This window comes from Dromiciops gliroides, chromosome 2 (genome assembly GCF_019393635.1).
Source record: "Dromiciops gliroides isolate mDroGli1 chromosome 2, mDroGli1.pri, whole genome shotgun sequence".
NCBI lineage: Eukaryota > Metazoa > Chordata > Mammalia > Microbiotheria > Microbiotheriidae > Dromiciops > Dromiciops gliroides.
Window position 1 is genome coordinate 671,947,518 of NC_057862.1, and position 15,142 is coordinate 671,962,659.

A 15,142-nucleotide genomic window follows, 5' to 3' on the forward strand; every position below is an offset into this window, starting at 1 on the left:
CCTTCTTTGTAAGTAAAATCATTCATGAACTGAAGCATCTGGGTTCCAATGGGATTTTGTTTTTCTCCCTCACAGTTGAAAAAATTGTCTGAAGACGTAATTATTTTCACATGGTGAAATTCCTGAAAAGGGGCTTTACAAAGAATTGGGATTCATGACCAACCCAATCCTGACAAGCCATCCACCATCTTGAAAATGTTGAATCAGGACTAATGCCACACATTTAAAATGAAAGCACTGCAGTTATCTGGGAGAGGGGTGGGAAAAGATAAAGGTTGCTGGAGCCACACTTCGGAATTTGCATACAAATCACAATGACCAGCAAGTTGTGGGCTGGAAAGTTGCCTTTACTTCCCAGAGTTTGGGTTGAGGAATGAGGGTGGGGGAAAAGACAAGGGCAAGAAACCCAACACCTCCATATGGAAATCCTGCCAAGAAATACTGCATGTCCTAAATATTCCTTGAATTTTCCATGTTGATTCATGGGATGGAAATGGACCAGATGATTATATTTCCATGGCAAAAAGAAAAAAAAATGGGAACAACTGAGCAAAGGAAATGTAATTGTTAGTGCTTGACAGCTATGTTAGTTTCTTTTTGGCAACAGCACGTCTTCTAGGTCTTAGGTCATTGATAAACCTAGTATGCATTGGAACCTGAGTGAAGGAATTCCTGTCATTTTCACCATCTGTAGGACATGAACACAAGCCCCCATGTAGAGGTCCTGGCTCTTGTACAAATGATGCAAATTTCTAATACTAACAAAGGGAAGTAGACTTACAATGAGTAAATATACAAAAGCCCCAAATAATTACAATAGTCACAGCTTGGCAATGAGTTTCCAGACTATGAAATTAGTTTTCTTGTGAAGAATGGAGATTTTACAAGGCTAGTATAAACACAGGGTAATTGGAAAATCAAATTGCTCTTCACCAGTTACTGTAAGGTCTGGAATAATGGTGATAACATTTTAAAAAGCCTCCCTATGTAGGAATCACTGGCATTTGAATTGTCTACTTCTTCTATTTTAATGATTTATTATTATTGTTCTTTTTCTTTTTTGAAACAGTACTGTTGCCAAGAATGGTTCCCTTAGAAGTGCTACTACAGTGGGACCTTTACACTATGACATCCAAATACCAGCTTACCCCTGATACAATAAGCTCTCCTCCCAAGTTCTGTACTTCTGCCTTGACCTTGCTGCAGATATTAAGCTGGTGGCAATACAAGGCAATCCGTTGAAGGTAGGCTAATAAATCCTGTTTGCACGCAGAATCAGGACACTGAAAAATTTTAAAAAATGGCATTCTCAATTACATAGTACCTTTTATAACTCTTGTCACATCAAATCTCACAGAAGGAAATGATTTAGTTTCTATACCATATTAGCAAAGCACTGCCCACCCATCCCCTTGGGATGAGAGGAAAATGGCTGGGAATTATTCTTTCTGCTTCCATAGAACCTCATGAATTAAAATATGAAGATATCCCAGAAAGACCCTATTGATAGCATCTGTAAATAATTAATTACACTCTTTGTTAGTTGCCTTCTGCACAGTAAAGACAGCTAAGTAATCTCAGAGGCTATTTTGCGGAGAACTCCATTCAGCTTTCGAGAAGCATGGGAGTCTATTGACGCATAACACCCAGCCATTCTCCCCTGGAAGGAAATCATTTATGGTAATCTGCATGCCGCATTAGAGGATATGATTTCAAGTTGCTGCTTTAATAAGGAGAAGAAGAAGCAATTTATTTCTTTTGCTTGTCTAAGCAGAGCATCATTCTTATTATAGCATGCCTGTCTCCATTTTGGACTCATTGTGAATTTCAAAATTACAGTGACCTATTCAAGGCCCTTAAAAGGAAGAGGCTTGGAGATAGTTTATAACCAATACAAGTGGAAATGTCCCTAGAACAATTCAGTCAGTGTCAAATGAAATGAACTGTGGATAGGAAGACACAATCATTCACCTTGCCCATTATGTGACCAGCTAGGAAAGGGAAGTCACCATTCTGAATGGTGAAAGGAATGTTCTGGCCTCCATCAATCACTTCCATGGCTCAGCAAAGTATGCTCCTGCCTAGTGACATGCCTCACGTTTCTTTAAGAACCCACATGTGACTGATAATGCATGAGAGTTGCTGGGTGATTGGACTTCATAGCATGGGACGTCTGAGATCTGGGAACTTGAAAATGAAGTGTTTGGGGGTACTGGACGTACTAGATTCGTTTTGGTATTTCTCTCACTAAAACAGTCATCAGACATCTTGAATAAACACTACAGAAAAAAGAATCCAAGGCCAATCTTATGCCTTCAGCATAAGATTATGTGTATGAGAGAGTGTGGAACAGAGACACCCAAATGAAATACTAGGAAAGTGTTTAGCAACTCTTGCAAAGTTCAGCAGCTTTTATCTGTGTAATTCAAACATATGATTGGGACACAGCTAGTTCAAATTTTCTCATTTGATTAAAAAGAGCAAGGAAGGAGAATTTAAGGAGGTCACTAAGTTTAACCTACTCTCTGCATGGCTGTTACCAACATGCCTTCTTCTATGTTATTGCATCTATCAAAGAATCCCAGGAAGACCATTTCTTCTTCCTGAAACTATTTAACACTGTAATATTTATCTGACTCCTGAGACCCATGTACTGAAAAGAATTAACTTTAAAATGATATCTCTCCAGAGAGCTGACAAAGCTTTCAATACAAATACCTTGGAGCAAATTAAACTGGAAGGCCTATCTCCTTGGAACAGTAATTAAAAATGCAACAGTCCATAAAAAGTTTATATTGCATGCATATCTCGAAACTTTGGGAAAACATTCTCCAGTTACTGAAAAGCATCTGCCGATGGTTTCCCCAGCTTTGTTCATTGTCAGCTGTTCAACTGAACCTCATCCAGAGAAATTGAAAATGCAAAAAGCATGCCTTCCCAAGCGGAACACCTCTACAACCACTCAAATCCCCACAATGCCTTAAGAAGGTCCTGATCCAAGAACAACAGAAATGGCAAGTCATTTTCTGCTTATTTCCACAATGAGAGGCAAAAAAGAAAAAAAAAAGAAAAGGGAAGAGAGGGTATCTCATTTAGACATTATGGTTTCTTTTCAAAGAAACCACATTCTTGTTACATCATTCTCCTTTCCAAAGTTCATCTTCCTTGAGAGCCAGTTCAACTAGATATTATGTTTAATTCGACTCAAGGCAAGACTCCCTTGTCCTATTGATGCCACATACCAACCCTTCACTCTTCCTACTACTTATTACTTTTGCTCCCTTTCAATGTTACTGAACAAAACTGGAGGAAATTAGAAAAGAGTGATGACTGGGTTCACTACAATCCTATTACTCTTCTTGAAATGATCTTCTATCCCACTCCCCATAGCAGCTATTCAAACCTTTCTTTTCTCCTCATGTTTCTCCTCATGTTCAAACCCTTTAAACTGATGCCCTCATTTAAACTTTGCTGAAAAAATGAGGCCATTTCCTGTGAGCGCTCTTCTCTTCTTTTTCTCTTCTCAGACCCTCCTAACATCACTGCTCACTTTCTTTTCCATCATTCCATGTTCTGATGAAGAGGTGGCCCTACTCCATACAAATGCCAACCCCTCTACAAAAACCCCAGATCCCATTCCCTCCCACCTTTTCCGGCATATTACTCCCACTATCATCCCTGCTCTCTATCATACCCATTGCTTTTTTTTTTTTCCAGTGAGAAGCAAGCTAAGGTTTTATAACAAATTTGTAGTAGACAGTGTTCAGTATTTTGTAATTTCTTCCAATTTTGTTCAGTAACTTGGAAGAGGAACAATCTTGATGAAATGTTAACTGCAGAGCAAGGAGACATTCTTGCACCCCAGCCCCCAAATAAAAGTCTCCCAAGTAGATCGAGACAGAATGAAGTCACTTGTTTTCTCCTTTGTCTCTTTAACATTTGCAGTACAATTTGTGTTGAGCATGACATCATGCATTTCAGTATATTTGAAGTGTGCTCATACTGCTTCCTGCTTTAGAGTCTAAGCTTCTTCAAGGCAGGGATAATAATTAGGTTTTCCCTCAAATATGAACTCTCCGAGACTCAGGATGTATATGCACACAGCTTGCATGCTCAATATACACTCAATGCTCATGCTTCCTAGAAATACTGGTAGATTTATCTGAGGGAAATTTACATGAATATCTGTTACATCATCTGAATTCAGATTAGAAGCCCTCTGCATTGAACCTCCTAATTTTAAAGATGAAGGAACTGAAGCCTAGAAATATGAGGTACCTTACCCAAATGTGTGCCCCTACCATGACAAACTACTTTTGTTGTTGTGTTGTTTCAGTTGTGTCTGACTCTTCATGATCCCATTTGTGGTTTGCTTGGTAAACATATTGGGCAGTTTTCCACTTCTTTCTCCAGCTAATTTACAGATGCGGAAACTGAGACAAATAGAATGAAGTGACTTGCCTGGGATCACATAGCTAGTAAATGTCTGAGACTTGATTTGGATTAGTAAGGAACAGTCTTTCTGATTCCAAGCCCAGTGTTCTATCCTCTGTGCCACTTAGCTGCCCCATGACAAACTATAGGAAGTTCAAATTATAATGACTTTTCTTATCTAGAGGTCAGTTATCTAGAAACTTAATTATTCACAACACAGTTAAGAACCCAGAAGTAAGCAAAAAGAAGGGAAAAAATCCTCTGAGTAGCTTAAATGGATGTTAGTATCGCGGATTTAGTCAGAGAAGAGGCCTTATAATTCATCAAGTGTGAATTCCACATTTTAAAGATCATAATAACTTGATAATTTATTATTTATAATACTTTAAAGTTCACAAAGCATTTTACATGCATTATTTTATTTGATCCTTGAAACTCCATTAAGTGGGTGCTATTATTAAATGCCTTTATAGTTGAAGAGGAAACTGAGACTGAGAAGGGCCAAGTTACTTGCCCAGGATCATACTAGCTCTAAGTGTCTGAGGCAGGATGTCAACTCAGATATTTCTGATTCCAAGTCCAGTGCTCAGTCTGCTATGTCACGTTGCTTCCTACAGTTGATGAAACTATGACACAGAGAAATTAAGCAAGTTGCCAGAGGTTACATAGGCAACAGGTGGCATAGTTGAAATTTTAACTTATCCCCTGATTCCTAAAATAGTGTTCTTTCCATTTTAACATATACCTTATACATAGGAAAGCTGTTCAGCATGACCCTTATATGAACTTTTTAGCTATACAAGTCATAGAGCAAAAGTTGACATGTGTTTATATGGCATCTCATGGGCATTGGCACTGAGTCCCAACTAGTGTATAGTATGTGTGTATGTGTGTGTGTGTGTGTCTGTGTCTGTGTCTGTGTCTGTGTTTTAGAGAGAGAGAGAGAGAGAGAGAGAGAGAGAGAATGAATGGGAGTGGGGGAGGTGTTGAATTCCCTAAGCAGGTAAATCAGGTAACTGTTTATTAAAAGTCCCTAAACTATAGGATTTAACCAAAATGTGAATAATTCATGCTACTAGGGTTGGAGCAGAGCCATTTTGTCAAGAACAAACAGTACTATGGGAGCAGTTAGGTGGCACAGTGGATAGAGTACCGGCCCTGGAGTCAGGAGTACCTGGGTTCAAATCTGGCCTCAGACACTTAACACTTACTAGCTGTGTGACCCTAGGCAAGTCACTTAACCCCAACTGCCTCACTAAAAATAAAAAAAAATAAATTAAAAAAGTACTATGGTTATCCCTTTCACATTGTGGGGGTTAGGGGCACAGTATCCATGTAATCTGTAAATGCTGGGTAAAATTTGTTGTCCCTTCCTTCATACCAGAGAAGGAATCCTTTTTTTTTTTTCTTTTATGTGGTGTTCAAAGTACCTTATTATAAAATTTAGATTTAGTTTTTGGTCATAGGCTCTGTCATCCACTGTCCTTTATATACTGTCTATAGCTTCTACAAAACTCTCCACAAATTCTCATTTAATTTCTTATATTGTGATATATTGAAATCATGATGGGGAAAGTTCCAATGTAGAAAACAGTACAGACTTCAGAATCTCTTGAGGGAATCACTGGATGACAGTCTAGTACAATTACTATTTCCAGAGATGAAATTGCATCTAACAAAAGTGGTTCACTTACACTGAGTATCTTCTTTTGAAGATAGTAGGAAAGCATAATGGTTTCTATCCTCAAGTGATTAAAGTTTAAAAATATCCAGTTAACTGAAGAGCTACCATGAGTAATTTTCCATTCCCCATCAAGGCCAAATCAACAAGGGATTGCTGAATTGGACCTAGTTAGAATAGGAAAGGTTAGAACTTAAAATAATATTGCATACATTTGGCAATGGATTCACTGATCCATTGCTAAAATGGAAGCCATCTTAAGAATTATATCAATGTTGGATAAGACAACACCAGATACTTTACAGAAGAGTTCTTAGGGAAATTCATGGACAGATGATTCCAAATTTCCTAATTGGGTAGGAAGAAGAGACAGTGAAAGGAGAAAACAAGGTTTCTCTTACACTAGTAGACCATTTCCATTTGTAAAAGATATTGAAGAAAGACAGTGCAGAATAATTCATAGATAAACAATCTTGAAGCAAGGAAAAATGGATTTTAGTCCTGTCTCTGACATCTACTGGTTGTATTATCCTAGGGAATTCATCTTCTTAGAGAAGATATCAACTTACCTTGGAAGAGATAGGTTCCTCGTGGAAATTTACTAATATTAAAGCAATTGCTGGTTCCATTCTATTAAAAATGGGAAGCAGCATGGAATAATGGACAGTGGGTGAGTCTCTGAGTCAGAAAGGCCTTCTGCTTTAGTCATATACTGGCTCGGTGACCCTGGGCAAGTTACTTTATCATTTAGATTTGACACATCTCTTAAGACAATAAGTTTCCCCAAAATGCTGCCATTTTGCTTTAGTAGACTGAGTTTCCTTGGTGAAAGTTACCTAAATCAGTAAAATCACTGGTCCATTTTGAATGGTTGTTTAAAAAATAAAATGAATACTAAGTAAGTAGTGCAGTCTGGGGGATAGCAAACTGGTCTTCATGTCTGAAAGACTTGGGAGATCTGAGTTCAAATCTTGTTTCTGATTTAACTAGGGGACTGTGGGAGAATTACTTTCTCCATGCTCTAGCTCTCAAAGAGCTATATCTATAAAATCTAAATGAGTTATTGATCTGTATTTTTGAAGGAAATTCCCCAAATGTATGAAATCATCAAAGAAATATAAGGAAGAACAGAGTTTTCTTTTCTGTTTTTTTTTTTTTGTAAACAGGAAGCACTTGATTTTTTTTAATCAAGTAAGCTTGAAGAAACTCAGTTGTCTATGACTAGAAAACCCCTGCTTATTATGTATAGAGCTTTTTTAATTGGGTTACTTTTGAACTTTATGAACACAAGTAACGAGGACTCTGAGCTATATGTACCTCTCCCACCATTATAGGGCCCAGGGTGGGAAATGTACACAAAGTGTTTGCCAAGCCTTACATTCTTTAAAACCATTTATTGGCACATAAAACCTCAGAGTCCAGCTGCTCATTATAGAGGCCACTCAGAGGAGGACCTGGCTCTGCCCAATTAGATTACCTGGTCAGCCACAGCTCGGGCTAATTTGTCCATTCGTGAACCAGCTTCAGCAATTTTCTTGGCAGCATTAATGACATCAGAAGTGTTTTTTAATGGGCCTTTCCCTCTGAAAGAATACAGGGTAAGAGAATTAACATCCAAATGTAAGAAGATTAAAAAAAAAACTTTTTTAGCAATAAAATAATGGAACCAAACAACATATACACACAAACGCACCCCATTCCCTCATCTCCTAAAATCTGGCTCCACATTTCCTTTATATTTGTTGAGTTAGATAGCACATTCCTTTCTTTACAACAACAAAAATAAGAATAGTTATAATAATAGATAATGATATAGTACCTTTGAATTTGTGAAGGACTTTACCTCTATTAATTTTATTGAACTTCCTAAGGGCCCTGAGTGGAGGTACTTCCAGATGAGAAATCTTTGGCTTAGAAATTCCTATAGGGAGTATGTGTTGGAATAGTATATGAACACAATTATCTTGAATCCATGTCCTAAGATGCCAAATTTAGAACTAGAAGAGACTTCAGATGTCATGTAGTCCTGCTCCTTCTTTTCCAGTTAAGTAACTTCACTAGGGTCACACAACTACTAAGTGTCACAGGCAGGGTCACACAACTATTAAGAAACTGCCTCAGAAGTCAAGCTCACATGTTTTTAAGTCTAAGAGTAATACGGAAGGCATTGTAATACCCAGCTGACATTTTGCTTGGAGAAGTTGTATCCAGGATTTTTGCTTTCCAGTATTATCATCTAAATATTCACGGAGGATTTTAGGCTTGAACTTAAAACCTAGCACCGTCTGTTTTCCTCTGGCAGCCCCAGGACCCCACAAAAAGCCCCAGAAAAGCTCTGACCCATGAGCCCAAAATGATGAAACATCATCTCTTCCCTTTTCCTCCAAAGGTAGCTAAGTGACTTGAGGTTTATTCTGAGAAAATACATTCAAATCCCACTTCTTGTCCTTTTCTTTCTTCTCTTTATGTCTATCAAACATAATTTCTAAGCCAATACTGTGAGATACAGAATTAAATCCCACTAGCCATGGTGCAAACATGAGATGAGGAAAATCATGCCTTGAGCGATGCAGGCAGAGCTCATGGTGTGTGGTGAATAATCATTCTAATTGACACTCATTAAGATTTTTTTTAATAGGAGAACATAAAATCCTCTTTTATCAAACAGGTATCCAAAAAAAAATAGAGAATGTTTTAATTTTGTTTAATTTCCAGCAGAACATTCATATTCTTCCCTAAATTAACTAGTTCTAAATGTAAAGTTATGATAATTTAGCATCTCTGTTGTTGCTTCCAACCTCACACCAGGAAATGTGAAAGTTACAGTTTCTTGGGGCAACATTAGCCCTCCCATGGTGTGAGTTAACTTTTCAATTGCTATTTAGATTTCAAAACAGAGGCAGAGGTTCCACTTGTGGATTTTCATGTAATATGTATGAGTTACAGATATCTAGACAATCTGGCTCCCTCTTCCTGATACTGGGGTATTTATTTATGTGAAAGAGTTGCTTGCTTATTTTCCCCGGTTTTTATTTCTTGCTACACTGTGTTATTGTTGTTATTGTTTCTAAAGGGGAGGCAAAAAAATGTCAATGTTTAATAATGTTTGCACAGATTTATATTTAGCTGGTTGGCGCTGCCAGGTTTAACACAGTTTCCTTTTGGAGTTTTCATTTGGATGCATTATTTCTCACTATATTCACTTCATTCTAGTGTATCTTTATGACTAAACAGTGGCACTGTAACTGTCCTTGGCCGACATCTTTACTCAACATCATTGTGAATTTGTTCTTATTATTTTTAAGAATCTTATAGGACTCTAGGATCCAATGACATTGAACTCTTCTCCCCTCTCCTCCATTCCTCACTTCTCTCCTCCCTTGTTGTCTCTTCTCTTTTCCTTTCTTCTCATCTCTTCCTCCTTTCCCTTCCCCTCCTATTTTCTTCTATAAATATGCCTGAACTTATACATATGTCTATATATTTAACACACACATTGTATATGTAGTGTGTATGTATATGATATATATATATAGAGAGAGAGATACATAAATCTATCTATATCTATATGCATGTATATAGTTGTTTTCATGTCTCTGGTGTCATTATGTGAGTTCTTTGAGAGTAGAAATTTGTTTTTGCTTTTCTTTCTATCTTGAGTGCTTAGAACATTGCCTGGATCATAAATAGTGCTTAGTAAATGCCTTGATGGACTAAATCCAGAAGTGCCTTCCTTGTTAGCTTAGCCAGAAAGATGTAAAATCAAGCCCATTCTTTGGTACATACTGGCTACCAGCATGGCAAGTTGACTGGTGGAGGGAGTGTGATGGAATGGCCTATGTCTTCTTCCCCAGAAGGCTCAGACCAGGTGGGAGTTGGCAGAATAGGATGGAAAGACTGTGATGTTAGGCAAGCCACTTATAAGTTCTCTAGAGAGCTCTCTTAGATTATAAATTACAGAGAAGACTGATATTGATAAAGACTTGAACTGATAAAATATTTTCTTCTATGAGTTTCCCTATATTAAATCACAGTTCCACACCCCACAAACTCCAGTGGCATCCTATTCCTCTGGGAAAATACATAATTTTTGGTTTGGCTTTTAAACCCCTTCAGAGCCCTGTACAAACCTATCTTCCAGGCCTCATTGGATAGTATTCACCCTCCCATATTCAGTCATCCCACTAAATTGACCTTCCCTCTGCTTCTCACACATAACACCCCAACTCCTTCCAATGGACCCTTGCATTGACTATTCCCTGTGCCTAGAGTGAATTGCCTCCTCTCCTTTCCAGCATAAACCTGTTCTCTTTGAAAATGCATCTCAAATAACAGCTTCTGAATGAAACCTTTCCTGATCTCCCTATCCCAGTTTAAGTTTCCCTTCCTCTCAAACTACCTTGCTTTTACTTACTTGTGTATGTATTTATTAATTTTATAATTACATGTATATACATAGGGTATTCTGAGGGAAAACATTCTACCAACTTCTAAGGAAGGACATATCTACACAACTGGGTTTGGGTGAGGCACAGGTCACCTTAAGCTTGGGGCTAATGGCATGGAGCCTATTGCACCAAAATGTTGACTGGCAGTTTTCTTATTCTCAACCATATATGCTATTGAGCTTTTGGTGACCATACCAAGGTGCACACAGTGTGTTAGATAGTTGGCTGTTTAATTAGTTTGAGTTCTTCCCTGCCTCTATCTTTTCCTTCCTTCCCCTGCCCTCTCCTCCCCTTCTCTCTCCTCCCCTCCTATCCCCTCTACTATCCTCCCCTGCATTCTTCTCTCTCCTTCTCTTATCTCCTCACGAACATGCCTTTACTTATGAGACATTGTCTCCATGAATGTAGTTTGTTTTTACCTAAGTGTGTTTATGTGTGTATGAGAGAGAGAGAGAGAGAGAGAGAGTTGGGGGAGGGAGAAAGGAGGAGGAGGAAGAAGGGGAGGAGGAGGAAGAGTTGAAGAACAAGAAGAATGAGAAGAACTAGAACAAGAACAAGAAGAAAGTTTAGAGAAAGATGGTTTTACATGTATTTCTATGATGCATCCAGTGTTCAAAACATTGTGTGGGGCTAGTCCTTTAACTTCCCTCAAAATTAATTTATAAACCTCACAAGATATTCAACAGTTGTAGTATATCATGAAAACAATTGATGCACATGCCTGCTTTGTCCACTCTACCTAATGTATTAAGGAAGCCAAATAGCATTAAGCTTATCATTTTCAGATGACCTTTGGAAATTTCCCAAAATCAAATCCAACATCAAAAGATGATGGCTGAGAATACTCAGAAGAATGGAGTTCTGAGACAAGCTTTCCAACAGTGACTGGGAAACAATGCTGGCATTCTCGGAATACATTCACACTCTTGATGGACCTGCTTTGAAAAGAACAGTGTTCATTTGGATGCATGAGGTCTGGTGCACTGATTAAAAGTGAACTTACATTTACAGAATCACAGACTCCTAGATTTAGAAGACACCTCAGAGTCCATCTAGTCCAATTTATATATGAATGACAAGCCCTTAAAAATACTTAACAGGTAATCATCTAGTCTTTGTTTGAGACTCTTCTGAATATCCTTCCATACTTTGAAATAAACAACAACAACAATAAAAATTTCATTTTTAATATTTTTTAATTTTTTCTGGGACAATGAGGGTTAAATGACTTGCCCAAAGTCACACAGCTAGCGGGTGTGAAGTGTCTGAGGATGTATTTGAACTCAGGTACTCCTGAATCTAGGCCTGCTGCTTTATTCACTGCACTGCGTAGTTGCCCCCAACAAATTGCATTTAAATAGCACCTACTAAGTGCCAGGAATTGTGCTAAGTGCTTTACAAATACAATTGTGTTTGTTCTGCACAACAAGCTTGGGAAGTATATGCTATTTTTATTCCCATTTAATAGATGAGGAAACTGAGGCAAACAGAGATAGATGTACCCAAGGTAACATAGCTAGTAAGCTGTTTGATTTGAACTCAGGTATTCCTGCCTCCTCACTCAGCACTCTCTATTTACTCTCTATTTAGCTGTCCCTGGTTTTATTTCTTGGTATTTTTTTTTCCTGACATCAACTCAAATCTGTCTCTTGTCAGGTTTTAACAGTTCACCTTGTTCAATCCTCTGAGACCAAGCAGAATTAGGTTCATACAAGGTCACTGGATCACAGATCTAGAACTTTTTCCAGCTGACCTCAGAGGTTTTTGAGTCCAATGGTTTTAGGCTAAGTGACTTGTCCAAAGTCATAGAGGTAGTGCCAAATATGAGATTTTTATTGGAGGGCAATGAGGGTTAAGTAACTTGCCCAGGGTCACACAGCTAGTTAAGTGTCAAGTGTCTGAGGCTGGATTTGAAGTCAGGTCTTCCTGAATCCAACATCAGTGCTTTATCCACTGCACCACCTAGCTGCCCCAAATATGAGATTTGAATACAGATCCTATGACTCTTCTTATAGACAACATAGTTTAGTGGCTAGGGAATGGTCCTCCAAGCCCAGAAAACCCATGTTCATGTCCTATTACTGAAATTGATGGCCTCTGTGACCCTGGACCAGTCATAGATTCTCAGGGTTCTAAGTAGCTCTCCAGTCTGGGATTTCTTCAACTGGAACCATGAACAAGCTCTCTCTCTCTCTCTCTCTCTCTCTCTCTCTCTCTCTCTCTCTCTCTCTCTCTCTCTCTCTCTTTATATATATATATATATATATGTATATATATATATATACATATATATATATAAGCATAATTAGTTTACTTTGTAATTTGGGGTGTTTTTGCATTTTAGGACATTATTCTGAGAAAGGGTGCATAGGCTAAAGGGGGTCTAGGATTCAAGAAAGTTTAGGAACCCCTGCCTTAATATTATAAGTTACAGAGAAGCTACAAACCTTCAACTTTGGAAGAAATTTCCTCCTCTGGAAGTTCCCCAGTACCAAATCACAGGTATAGTCCCTATCTATATCCCTAAGTGCCGGGTGCTATGCTAGAAGCACTGGGTGGGGGGCGGGGTATAAAGAACAATGTCAAAATAGTTAATGTCAAAAAAGAAAAATAAATAGTTCACATCTCCTTACTTCCTTGGACAGGTTTTTTTTTTTTGCTTTAATCCTTTTTATAATGCAAGGCATGACCAGCACGAGTTGTTTATTTTTGGCACCTGAAATACGAAGAAGGAATTCACCTTTGGTTATCCCTTTAGTGTCTTTGCAATAGAAGCAAAATTCTGAGTTTGGGCAGCCTGCTAGTAAAGGACCAATGTGGCCCTCCTAAAGAAGTTACCACACAAACAGTGGAGCTTAACTACTTTAATTTTCAATAATAATGGAGTGCATATCTTGTAGATTACTGAACCAAATTAATGAATTAGTTTGAGAGAGAAAAAAAAAACACAAGATAATCAGAGGAAAGAATACCATAGCACACAAATGGATTATAATCACTTGGTCTGGGCATATGGAGTCCTAGTGTAATTATGTGTTCTAATCAACTGCCCTCCCTCCTTTCTTTTGTGTCAGAGTCAGCCCTAGGAGATGGTGAATGTCCATGGAGCTTGGGGTGGCTTCTGAATGAAGAGTAGGAGCTAGTTGTAGCATCCTGCTCTGGGCCTTGAACTGAGTACCCAGAGAGCTGCCCATAAAGAAATCAAGAAGGCAACATATCTAGTTTTAAAACAGTGATGACCTTACCGATTGAAGAGAGTAGATATTGTTTCCTTCATATTTCCAGGCAGACAATTCCTTTTGATATTCTCAGAACAAAAATCCCTCTTTTCCCAACCCAAACCTGCACTCAACCATGGTGGATAGAGGTTTGGGTTTGGGGTCAGGAAAAGCTGAGTTTGAATATTGCTCTTGGCATGTGTTAGCCATGTGACCCTTAGCAAGTCACTGAACTCCCATCTGCACTTTTTCCATCTGGAAACTAAGGATAATAACAGCATGAACCTCACGGGACTTTTGTGAGAACCAGAGATGGCTCCTGTAAAACGAGAAGCACTGGAGCTCTGGGTGTACCCTTGAACCTGATGATTATAGAGAGCAATACCATCCACCCTGTCTCTCAGGCTCCAAACCGAGGAGTGGTTCCGGATTCCTCAGTATCATGTTTCCGTATCCAATTGCTTGCTGAGGCCTGCCCATTTCATCTTTGCTACATCTCTCAAATATACCCCCTTCTCTCCTCCACCACAGCCAACTCTCTGGTGCAAGCCTCCATCCCCTCATGCCTTGATTACTGCAATAGCTATTGATGAGTCTACCTGCCTCCATTGTCTCTGCATTCCAGTCCATCCTCCATTCAGTCAATAAAGTGATTTTTACTAAAACTCGTGTTGGAACCTGTCTCCCCTTAACATGAAATGAACTCCAGTGGCTCCCTATTTTTATTTTTATTTTTTTATTTTTGCGGGGCAATGAGGGTCTAGTGATTTTCCCAGGGTCTCACAGCTAGCAAGTGTCAACTGTCTGAGGCCAAATTTGAACTCGGGTCTTCCTGAATCCAGGACTGGTGCTTTATCCACTGTGCTACCCAGCTGCCCCCTAGTGGCTCTCTATTGCCTCCAGGAACAGAAGGGCATCCAAAGCCCTTCATAACTTTGCCCCCTCACACTTTTGCAGTCTTCTTACACCCGACTCCCTGACATGCATTCCATATATTTAGTACACCCTGTGACATTGGCCTCCTTGGCTGTTCCACACACAAGACTCTCCATCTCTTAGCTCCACACATTCTCTCTGGCTGTCCACCATGCCTTTAAATGCTCTCCCTTGACTGTTAAAACTGCAGACCTTCCTGGCTTCTTTTAAATTCCAACTAAAACTCTATCTCCTAGAGGAAGTCCAAGTCCATTTCATTCCAACGCCTTCTCTCTGTTAATTATTTCTTATTTATCCTAAATGTAGGTTACTTTGTCTAAATGTGTTTGCATGATAAATCCCCATTAAATTGTAAGCTCCTTGAGGTCAGAGATTGTTTTATTTTTGTATTCTCAGTGTTTAGCACAGTGCCTGGCACAGAATGG

The 15,142-nt window shown here is 38.8% G+C and overlaps 1 protein-coding gene across 4 annotated transcripts in view; it reads right to left on the reverse strand.

The window, feature by feature from the left end:
- Positions 1-15,142, reverse strand: part of CTNNA2 (catenin alpha 2) — a 1,529,678-nt gene that overhangs the window by 49,606 nt on the left and 1,464,930 nt on the right. For all 4 annotated transcript variants that reach the window (XM_043982315.1, XM_043982316.1, XM_043982318.1 and 1 more), the window contains 2 exons: positions 7,593-7,698; positions 1,149-1,283 (listed from right to left, as the gene is read on the reverse strand). In XM_043982315.1, the coding sequence (XP_043838250.1) occupies positions 1,149-1,283; positions 7,593-7,698 (241 nt within the window). The remainder of the gene's footprint in view (positions 1-1,148; positions 1,284-7,592; positions 7,699-15,142) is intronic.